This window comes from Amblyomma maculatum, chromosome 1 (genome assembly GCF_055883805.1).
Source record: "Amblyomma maculatum isolate TAMU_Amacu chromosome 1, ASM5588380v1, whole genome shotgun sequence".
NCBI lineage: Eukaryota > Metazoa > Arthropoda > Arachnida > Ixodida > Ixodidae > Amblyomma > Amblyomma maculatum.
This window is the reverse complement of record NC_139344.1, coordinates 97,596,008-97,608,068: the sequence shown is the minus strand read 5'-3', so window position 1 is coordinate 97,608,068 and position 12,061 is coordinate 97,596,008. Positions and strand designations below refer to the sequence as shown.

Genomic DNA, 12,061 nt, shown 5'->3' with positions numbered 1-12,061 from the left:
GACGACGCTGTGAATGCGGCCGCCAGCCAAATTTTGTTCTTATTTTCGCAGAAACATTTGCCTGAAGGCGTAAAAATCTCCCGATTAATACATTATTTTTCATTTAATACAAAATCACTTCGCTATATCCGCTGATGTGCGCTCATTTACTTAGTTAAAACTGGGCCCAAATTGTATAGAATATGCAAAAACGGGAATGGGAAATTGAACTTCCTCCGTTATAACCACTACTTCACTATAAGTGGATTCGCTATAACCGAGCTAGACTGTAGTGTTTTTGAAGAAAGGACTTTGTGGTCTGTGTCAGCACCACGGCAGCTGCTTTGGGAGCCTCACAGAGAGAATTTTGCCCTTGCCATTGCAAAGCCTTCTACAGCACTGTACCAGCAAATGAGCCACAACACAACTCACTCTTTCTGGCTGCTTATACGATGATGTGTGGCTGTGATCGTAATTCTGGCAATTTCAATACGGCTGCAAACCCTACAGGGAACTTTACACAAGAACTAGTCTTGCAAGGGCAGAAACAAGCAGCACAAACATGCCTGTGTGGCCTAGAATTAGCGTATCTTACAAAAATCTAAGAGTCCCTGTGGGTTCGATTCCCATCTCACCCTCTCCCCTGAATGCCCCTGAAAGGAGAGGCCTGAATTGGCAGCTCCTGCAATGACATGCGGTCTCATGAAATCACACAAGCACCAACCAATGCCCTGCCATGTCGCCAGCCTACTACTGCCTGCCAGGACAATGCCCGCAATGTTTAGCTCCCAACACCGTATTTTCTGCAAAGCAGGACGTTTAACCCTAACACATTAGAAATTCATTATAAACTATTCAGCAGTCATAACCCAGCAGCACATGTCAATCTGTGTGTAGTAGCTTATGCATCATTACAAATAATAAAATAAGCAACTAAATGTAAGATTTACTAGAGACACTTTCTTCCATTAATGTTCTTCCCGCGATGGTTCATGTACGTGGTTTGTTGTGGCCAGATACCGGGACACATTCAGAATTTGAGCTCCAAATTACAGAGCGGCGACCATTTTTTTTTCTTCTCTTTTATATCTACTTTGGTCGCACCCTTATTGCCTTGGCAGTGACATATCCTCGCAGCAGCCTGTCATCCATGCAGTGTGCTTTGAAGCATCACAGCCGCATGACTCTTAACTTACTGAGGGGGACCCACCAGGTGAAGTAACTAAGCACTTAAAGTTTTTCGTCCATGCGCCGAGTTGGTGTTGTGATATCACCCTATATGCAGATGCCATTAAGGGCTCTAGCTCCATCTACCACCACAATCTGTGCACCTCTGAGATAGCATAATGAGTCATCTTTCCAAGACCACCTCGCATCTCAAAGCAACAACAGTCACTGACAGAATTTCGCATAGTGGGGCTAGCAATGCTTTTGCATTAAAAGCCTATACTGCTTCAAATTTCAAAAAAACAACTTAGCTTGCATTTCTTTCAGTAGCGACTACTTTTAGCTTCTTATAGCCACTGCTTCCTATGCTCATAGTCACCAAAATGGAGCACTGCAGGAACAATACACCGTGCATCCATCCAAAAACATGTAGGAAAGGAATTAAAGACTGTCAGAAATATGCAGCCCATCAAACTTCCTTGCTGTCCTCAGCCCTTCCAAACCTTTCAAAGGTAAGGTGAACTCCCATACTAACCCCTCCAAGGCTTGGGATTTCCAACGGTGATAAAGAATATCAGCACACAGCTTAGAAGCAAAATATTACATGGCAGAAAGTCATAATGAAATGCACTCACCGAACGTCGTATCATCATTATCGTCATCTCCAGCTGCACCTTCTGCATCAACTGCATCAAATGTAATCTTCTTCTTCTTCTTTTTCTTTTTGGGAAGGTTGAAGTCTAAGTCATCATCCAGAATCCCGTCCCGCTCCTCATCCCTGTCTTCATCCACACCAAAGGACGATTCCTCCTTAGGCTCGGCCTCCTACATACATCCACTCACTTCAGTACAAGTGCAGGTTAAAACCAATGCATCACCATGCTATAAAAGCTTCAAACAACAGCACTACCTTTGACACCATGGCTCCTTAGTAAAGTTTTCTTGACGACTGTATGATCTTTGAGCATCACTCAATGAAAACACCTTCAACACTCAAGAGAAATGAAACCAGAAGCTGGTAGCATGGCAACGGTGTCTGAACGTTCGCTCAGACACAATACCTGCTTGCAGAACAGACCACATCAAGAGCACATACGGCCTGTGGACCATTCTGGTCTTCTTTCTCGTTTGTCAGGATTTTTTGTACCTCCAATATATTTGCAAGATAACAAAGCAACTCCCTTTCAACGTGCACATTACAGAAGCACTGGACACCTGCTGCACAATGTTGGAAACACTCAGTGAAATCTCGGCGATACACACGCCTGGTTGGTATGAATTTCGGGATGCTACGAAATTGCAAAATTTGCCGATAGGAGTGCGCTGCATACGACATGCAGAATCTTGGATGTTTGATTTTAATTTGATTTTAAATACAAGTCAGGCAAATACTTTGTTTTGTGACGAAAACGTGTACAAAAGTAAATACACTGACATCGTCAAACAGCTGTGACGTGGAGTCAGCAAAAGCAAACAGCAGTGACGACACTGGATAGCTCACCGTGCCGGACCTGAACAGTGGTGCCACCACTGCCGCTCGAGTCAGACTGTGCCCTGGGAATGTTCTGCGCTTCTCGCTTGATTCGATGGGTGTTCACACAGTCTTCATTGATGCATGTTACAATTACTTCACCTGGTTCTACAGTCAGCATGTTTTCGAGCGCAAAGCATGGGTATACTTTGTGCACGCGCGGACACACCGATCGGACTCCGAAAAGGGGAAGCAGAATTTACTCTTTTTATTTTATGCCGGACTAGTACAACATGAACCTGATGTGCATATGAAGACTGCCTGCTCAGGCCCCAACAGCATGCCTGCAAAGGTACAGAGCTTTCGGCAACGGCATCTGCCGCTGGCGCATCGGGAGACAAACTACGCCACTCTCCGCCTGCCCTAGACGTCGCTAGGCATAGCTGGTTTCACATCGAAGCGGCAGCGGTTGACGGCGCTTAGGAAAGGGCTAATGCTGTAATAAACATTGCATTTTCGCACTGCTTTACTGGGAAGCCATATAAAATATGCTCTTGATATGCACGACGCCTTAAGCAGCAGAGCTAGCAGAAGCCAGGTGCGTCGCACTTGGCAGCAGCAGCAAAGTATGGGAAAGAAAGCTCGCTTGTATCGCTGTAATCACTTCTACCAGCACCTACGTATTTGCCAAACAATCCTCCTAATTTAATCGTTATTGATGGTATTTTGTACAAGGAGTTATGTAAGTGAATAAACTGCGATCCGCGATGCACAGCTACGTTTTTATAGACTTTACATGCCTGGATTAACAGCACTAGATGGCGCCCCATGCTTGGACGACAGCGTGCTGGCCCGCCGCGTCGGGAGCAATCGGCGCGTGAACATGGGAGCCACGTGGTAGCAAGTCAACGCTGGCTGATCGCGCTATGCTGTAATTCTCTACTAAATTGTTTTTTCTAACGCCAGCTTGACTCACAGCGCTGACAAACCAGACAGAGAGCAGCATCATTAGGGGTAATCAGTTCCTTTGTTCAACATGTCCTACCATTTTGTGTAATAGTGTGAACAAGACAGTGGATAGAAGAAAGAGTAGATGACACGGGCGCCCGTGTTGTTTACTCTTTCTTCTGTCCTCTTTCTCATTCGTGCTATTCCACAAAATGAACTGCTTTCAACTCTGCCAATACAGCACAATGTCCTACCAGTTGACATTTTCTGCACGCAACCGACCAAGCTTTTGTGGCTGCTGCCGATTCCTGCTTCATCGCTTGAGGCGGCTTGAGTCGCTGGTGAGCGGCTCGAAATCAAAATGCCTGCCAATGTCAGTAACGTCCGTGCCTTCGGGCGAAATAATGTCGCTGAAATAATTATGCTATGCTGAAGCGCTGCTCAACATCGATATTTCATTGCACGTGCGATCGCAAGCAAACAAAAATGCTTCCTGTATGTGTCATTAGATTCTGTGCTTATGTGGTCACCAGAATTGCCAGTAGGGGGCACTCGTGTGGCGTTTTCGTATCTTTGACGCCATAGCGCTCATACTCTGAAAGAGTGAAACCAAAACTGGTCCTGATAAATTCCCTGATAACTAATTGAGCTGTGCTGGGGCTTTCTGGGTGCAGTTCCTCTGTTTTGGACCATCGTGCATTGATTAAAGCAATAAGACCGGAAACGAAAATATACATGATTATACTCTTTTAAATTAAAGAAAAAGCAAATGGTTAAAGTCAGGTTTTTCGAGGTCTTTCAATATGTCGAACATCGAACAATTTGACCCTTTTCCTCTTGGTCCCTTGAAGTTCGAATTAACGAGCTTTTACTGTATTTGAGCTTACACAACAGTGAGAATGCTCCCATAGCTCAGTGCCTGTAGACACACGCTGTGTGTCAATGACTGGCTATCTGCAAGCAGCATGCATAGTCAAGGAAGAGCACACACTGTGGAGCAGTTTACACATTAATGCCACCCCACACCTTCCCACCCTTGGTTTCCAGCTACGACGTTGTGATGGTGGTGTACGAGTAGACACAGCAGGCACGAAACTTTATGCCCAAGTTCATTGCACCACCATCCACCACGCATTCTACACCTGCTGGCCAGGCAGCACCCACTTTCAGGTATGAGCTCCAGAACAAGCTTGGTATGCAGCCCGCTCAACCAAATTCACCATACAATTTTATTTCAAACCAGCAATGAAGTGCAGTGAAACCAACTTCGCTACACTGAAACTAAGAATATATGGTGTTCATGAAGTTGAGAAAAAAGAAATCTGAAACAGTTTGCAGCATCAAGGATTTCATTGGGCAGAGCTTCATTAAGCAGAGGCTTTTAACTGTAGCAAGCAGTGGCATGCAGCCTGCACATCGTAAATGACACAGTTGCCAGAGAGCACTGAGTGCCAACACGCGACCATGAATAAATCCAGTCACCTAAAAACAAACTTTGTTCAGTGTGGATAGCCCGACTTTTTGGATTACACAAATATTTTTCGGAATCCAATGGACTCGCATCATTACGATCCCACACTAAATCCACAATTTAATATCAGACTCTCTTGCCCCTATTTGTTAGGAAGAGTTCAGAAGAGTTGAAAATATCTAATAAATTGCTAGACCCATGTTTGACATACTGAGGTTTTACAGTATTGTGTGTTCTACATCTAGAGATCACTGAAAAAAATCCCAAGGTTTCTTACTGGAAGAGCAGCATCCATATCCTCTAGGCTAAAAGGCTTCTTTTTCTTCTTCTTCTTCTTCAGTCCAGAAAAGTCGTCTAAGTCCAGGGTCGGGTCTGTGCGAAGAAAAACAGCACAATGCTTTGAGGATCATGGTGAAAACAACCCAGTTTTGGAAACTGCTTTGCCTTATTACCCTCCTTTTGCTTCCTTTTTCTCAACACAAAGAGTTCAATGGAAAGCATAGCACAAAGCAATCCACTACTGTGTGCCACCAGTTTGTATGTGATGTTGGTTCTGGCATGCAGCAGGCATGCACGCTGCCACCCAGCATGAGGTGCTATCTAATGCCTTGAAGGCGGTCTAAACAAGTGCAGTGATGCCCCGCGGAAGTGGATAACGGTAGGGGATCATGCCCCCTGCTGTACAATAATTCTAATGCCATATCATCCCAGTTTTGGGATCGCAAAATAGTTCGGTAATTCGATATACAGAAATTGGCTTGAGACGCCACTTGATCATGAAAAATCATACTGTATTTGTTGTGTAATCAACTCTCGCATAATGACTCCCCCCCCCCCCCACCCCCCCACCCGCCGAGAATTTGATTTTCCATTTCGACCGTCACATCCACAGCTCATTTACTGGCAGCGCACCAACATGCTGCGCAGCGATAATGTCACGGGGCATGTTTATCTTTTGAATATACTTTTGATAGATCCTGCGGTGACATGGAGCGAACTTGGCAGAGTGCCCGTGATGGCTTGATTGCACAAGCCTGGGTGGATTTATCACGGTGCCCTTGGGGGCGGGCGTAGTCCACTGCCACAAAATCATTGGAAAGCGCGACAGCTGCAAATGCCGTTTGAAGCGAACAATGCTAAAAGTTGGTGTCATGATCACAGCTGAACGCGTGCTTTCGTTGATTCATAGATGTAAGCATGTACAACTCTCGCAATAAAAAAAAAAAATTGCTGCTTCTTAACGTCCGCAGCCGCCGTAGCTTACGCTGCGCCGCATGTTCAGCACAAGAAAGGACGACTCTCGCAAAAGGAAAAAAAAAAATAAGGCTACTTTTTAACATCTGCAGCTATGCCGCACACATTCATCATGACGGCAAGAATCGACTCACCCCCCCCCCCCCCCCCCCCAAAAAAAACAACTGCCGCCAGAGTTCGCAGCCACTGTAGCTTATGCACGTTCAGCACGACGACACGAGGCGTGCATCGCACGTCAGCCGCAGCGCGCACAGCGTTCACCACACACACTGGAGAAAGCGCCTGCCCCAGGCTGAGCTGGCTTGTCAGCACATGCATAGTGCGTGCTGCTCCGAATGAAGCTTGGGAAAGAGTGAGGAAGGAGGAAGATAAAGCTCGGCAGAAGACTGCACACACACTTGCGCTTCGCCTATAGAGTTTTTCCCCTCTCCCGAACACCACGGCTGCATTGGTTCCCTCTCGTTCCTCCATGCATATGGCTTGCAAAAGTCACGCGCTGGCGCGCGGCAGCAAGGAGCGTTCTTGTTGGGGAAAATGGATCAAAAGGGGGTTACGTGGTGCGTTCAACTGTCTCCTCGATAGAGGGAATCACTGCTGTTACACCACGCATGGGTTGTGGGAATAAAAGAAGGGGTTGGACGCGGGAAGACAAGGAGGAGGAAAAGCAGCGATCACCGCAGATGCGTGCGCCTTTGGGGAAATGGTGCGGCACTGCCCTAGACCAGCCGTCGCTGAACTGGCTTGAAAACTCCATGCGGCAAACAGCCGAGGGTGATGCGATAGTCTTTGGGGAAGGCGCACCGTCTAATGCGTGGTGCGGAGTTCGATATATCGAACGACCGGTGAAATTGAGTTCGATATACGAAGCAGCTTTCCTATACTTTTGCATGGGATTTTCAAGGTGATATTCCGTGAGTTTGATATAACCAAAATTCGAATTATCCGGGTTTGACTGTATATAGTTTGTACATAGATACTTAACGAAGTCTCTCAGTCATGGCTACAACCGTTAACTTATTTCGACACGATGTCTAGGAGCAGGCTTTGTAGCACTACCACTCCCACTCATGTAGACTAAGGGGTGCTGGCAAGTGTCTGGCAGAACACGCCATGTCTACGACAGCCAACAGGCACCCTCACAGCCTCTAAATAAAAGTGCCCACTAAAGCAAACCTAGAAGCTACAGGTAGTGACTTTTTAATCAAATGATACCCATTAGCCATTGAAAAAAGGAGAACTGCACAGATCATCCCCCCCCCATGTAAGCAAACCAATAATACTTTTTTTTTGAGCCACACCACTGCTTTTTGCCTCTTTGCACACTTTGCAGACACGAAAAGACAGGACTGCCTCCGAGTGCATCAATTACAATATCTTCAAGTAAACAGTCACCAGTTTCTGGTGGCTTTGCTGGGAAAAAAATTTTGGGCTCTAAAATTATGTGCCTGTCCAGAAGTCAGCACTGCAGCATGCAGATTTTAATTAAAGTAGTGCTTACTGCTTTGTGTGCCTTTTTGGTTTACTTTGGGTGTCACCCATAGAGCTCTCCAATAAAGTTGCCAAGCCATCTAGGAGCACATATCACACGGCATGCACTTCAGCAAAAATTGAAATTTTCCCTGCAGCAGCTGTGTGCATGAATGTCCCTCGAAAAATCTGATGTCTACCGACTCCATGGGCATTGAATCGAGACTGCGAGTCTGGGAAGGCCGTAATTAATGCCTCTAACTTTTTGCGGGTCCAGTATTTCACTACAAAGAAATCTGCCATATCCTGTGGAAGACTACTTCAGTTAATGGTTTAGAATGCACCTCGCATCATTTTTGGAATTGTGAAATGCATATACAAAGCCTTTTTTTTTTTTTCTGAGTTGCTAAAGGTAGATGAAGCAACTTCACAGCAAGGCTTCCGAACTGCTACAAAACCAGCATTTTCAATGACCTAGGGACAAAGCACGCAGCAAGCAAGTGAAAAGGAGAAGGTGGTTTTGGATGTGGAAAGAAGGAAGTACTATAGGTCACCCAGAGAGAGGACATGCTGAAAAAGTTCAGTGAGGTAGTGAACGGAAAAAAGAGAGATACAACTGGGTGCAGAGGCAATGAAGGCTGCTACTGCACGGGAGAGTGTGTGCATTAAAATATTGAAAACTCTGCTTTGTTCAACTGGACACATGTATATGAAGTGTTGCCTTTTATGTAATGTCAACATATTCATTGATGCCAGATTTTATCATATCGTCTGCATACCTTTTTGGGAATGAGGCCTCAGCTACGGTAGACCTGGACGGTTTGCTATTACTTTAGAATTGTAATAATGTTTTATATTTCTCCTCAGATCTCAAACTCCCCTCGTGCTGTATTTGTGCACGCAAGGTAAATTAGGCATTTTCCGATCATTCTGTCATTCTTATTGGTGTCTATAACACTAGTATAAAATAATGTAGAATGTGGCTGTTAACACACACTTCTGCAAAAATGCTTCGATCCCATTTGTTTTGCAGAATGGCCTTAGGTATAATGCAGCAGCACAGCAACAGCAAACTTTGCAGTGGAGTCACAAGACACCTGTTTTCAAAAACATGATCTAGATCCTACTCAGACAAGTTGGATTATGAAAACTTTACAGGAAAAAACAACAAACTAAGCAACTGCACCTCTTCAGCCCCTACACTTCCCGACACTTGTGCACCTACAGATGGTATGCACTGGCATTCACGTAGCGCCCAACTACGCCGCCGGCCGCCATACTTATGGTGCACGTAGCAGACGAACACCTCCACTAGCATGCTTTCCTTGCGCGGAGCATTCAGGTTGCCTTTAAGAACTCGCAAACACACAAGAATGGGCCGGCCCTTACCGCGCGCGACAGCAGCAAGAAACTAAGTCGCAAATACACGCTATTTCATATGGTCAGCTGCGCTGCTTGAGCCTATGCTGAGGAACAGGTCCAACAACAACGTGGATTGACTAGAAACGCAGATAATGGTCAGGGGCAGCAGCACTTCCGTGAAATCGGAGGATCGAAATTTGGGAGCGTTATTGTTATCATGCCAGAGGAACTTTTTTTTTTTTAACGAAGGTCCACTGTCGCAATTATTGGTAGTTCATTAAAGCACCAAAGCACCAAAGTGGGCAAAGTGCATGGTAGTGGTTCCTTTCTGGGCTGTTCACAGTGCGTGTAAACAGAAGCAAGCAGCCGATACTCGATAGCCCGCGCTTCATCCCTGTCGTGTCAGTCTTTTGTGTTTGCATCTGTAAACACAGTGTACATATAGTGCAGTGGTCGATTTAAACTGGCGGGTTGTTGAGCCAGGCGGTGAGCTTGCATTATCGCCCTGGCGCAAGCACAAATTAACAGCATGTGTACAAGGAAAAAAAGTCACCGCCAGGGTGGCCACGACACCTCCAGAAAAGAGCCCATGTTGAAAGGCTCAATCATTTCAAGGTACAAAACAGGACAAGGTGACATATTTTATACGTACAACATTTAGGAAACCTTAATCGGTGCCCATCCTGCGCTTATCCAGGATGCACCTTGTCCTAAACGTTCGCAGGTAACCCCGAGAGTAAATTCTGAAGCGCTATGTCTAGGTGACATAAGAAAAAGTGATCGAAATCAAGGGTCGCAGATACATTGTCTAGAGTAATGCAAGAGCCCCATAGGCTGGCTTTCTTTCCGAAATAGAGAGATACCTAATCCCACGAACAACGCCTTCGCTGCGCCCTTTTTGCGTACCTCGGCTCGAGCAGCACTAACAAGCGCATGTGCCCACCCTAAGTGGCATTTGTTGAGACGCATTTTCATGCAGTTATTAAGTGAGACAATTACAGGCCCGATTTCCGATGCATGTGGAGCCTAAGCGACATAAATGTGGCACGCAAGCCACCGTAATAAGATGAAAGCATGCTTTCGAAACAGTACTGGCAGGAGTTTGCCTGCTATGTGCACCGCAAAAATGGCCGCCGGCAGCATAGTTGGGTGACATGTGGGTGCAGTGCATACCACCTATAGACAAGCGTCATGTCTGTAAACAAAGGGGGCGCTGCAACCGGCAGCGACATTGAGTGTAGGCAGAAGCACCGCGTGCCTACACTGCGCCAAGCGACGCTGCCTTCGAAACCAGTTAGTGCGTGCGGATATTCTGAAGCGTAAGCTTCACTTGTGCGTAGAAATAGTTCGGTTTATGCCTGAAGAGTAGTTCAAGCACTTTTGCGGCCGATTACTGCTGGAATTGCCTGGCTAAGAGCTGCATTGGCTTCCTTCTCCACGATCTCAACAGCGCGCAGATGTGGTGGGCGGGACTGATTAAGTTAAATAAAAACGCGAAAGCGCGACGTACAAGAAAAGCTAATAGTCAACACTGTTCAACTCCCGGGCCTATTGCTAGCGCAGGAAAGGAGGACAAAGGTCTGCATGATTGGAAGTGTTTTCATATGACGACTCTTTTGATGGACTTCTGCTGCTCCAAGCACATAACTCACTCTAAGAACAATATTACCAACAACTATAGGGAACTAGAAATCATGTTTCTCTACCTGCAACTTAACTAACAGAATTTCATCAAATGAGAACTCAATCTTTTAGTTCTTTGTAACGTTCGCCTATAGTGCGCAGCCAAGCACATTGTTTTATTCAAGTGTTTCATACTAAACGCATTAGGGTTATTCACAGGTTAATGTTGTGGAAGAAGCTCACAATATACATATGAAGGCTAGCTTTTAAGAATACTCTCACTTATTCTCTTTGCTCTACAGGAGAGGTACATGAACGGAAATGCAACGTTATTCACGATCGCTTGCAGCAAAATTTAAGAGATCTGCTAACCTTTCTAATCTACTTGGAACATTTTTATTCAAATGCGCGTCATCTTATTCGGCTTATTTTGCGCCCCTCATAGCAGACTGAACTTTGGGACACTAAACTCTAAACGCTACACATACCAAACTTAAATATCCTGCTCGATCAGAGCTAGGCTAGACGTGGATATTTAATTCTTTCGTCAGCTTTCCTTCAAAAGAAAATTTAATAATCGGAGAAATAATGTTGTGCAACTTTGCCGGGATCTTAACAATGTTAACTCGCTTTCTAGGACCGGTATTGAAGTGTCACTCGTTGAAACTCGCGAAAGTGAAAACAGCTAGAGAAAATCTACTTCACAGTCCAGGCCATTTCGGCAATACATCGCGCCGGAATGACCACTCATGGTATATAGACCGTTTTCGCGGCGAGGAGGAAAATAGCCTCGAACCGGAACGCGCTGCACAACTCCTCCTGTCTGGTATGTGGGAACGCAGGGATAGCAGCGGGGGCGGCAGGGCATTCTACGGAGAAAGGGCACACGTTGCAGTCTTTTGCACACAGAGTGTCTTGAATAGCCGCAAAGTATGTAAGCCGATTAGCTGATGTGAGCGATGTGCTTTCTTTCCCTGTTCTTTCTTCTTTCACCCCTTTCTTTCCTTCATTTCCCTGATCGTTCCATTTCCGCCGGCCGCAGTTTAGCTGCTAAGAGCTGCCGCGGAAAGCACAATTTTTTTTTTACTCAGTTGTTTGCATTAACCAAAAATAACAATCAAAAGGAGATGATTAACAGAAGATAAAAGATTAACAGCGGTGGTATGCGCGTGTGTCGCTCTACACTGTTCCACTTGCAACTTATTCAATTGGGCGAAGACGAGCAGCTTCTGAATTTCAAGCCCCAACCGAAAATGTTTAGCTTTGGCAGCCTTTCGTGCGAGTTCTGAACACTGTATTCGTAGAGTAGGGACCGGAAA

At 45.7% G+C, this 12,061-nt stretch overlaps 1 protein-coding gene across 2 annotated transcripts in view; it reads right to left on the bottom strand.

The window, feature by feature from the left end:
* eIF2beta (eukaryotic translation initiation factor 2 subunit beta) overlaps positions 1 to 12,061 on the bottom strand; it is a 55,145-nt gene that overhangs the window by 31,998 nt on the left and 11,086 nt on the right. For both annotated transcript variants that reach the window (XM_084588643.1, XM_084588644.1), the window contains exons 3-4: positions 5,314 to 5,408; positions 1,782 to 1,971 (exon numbers count right to left, since the gene is read on the bottom strand). In XM_084588643.1, the coding sequence (XP_084444769.1) occupies positions 1,782 to 1,971; positions 5,314 to 5,408 (285 nt within the window). The remainder of the gene's footprint in view (positions 1 to 1,781; positions 1,972 to 5,313; positions 5,409 to 12,061) is intronic.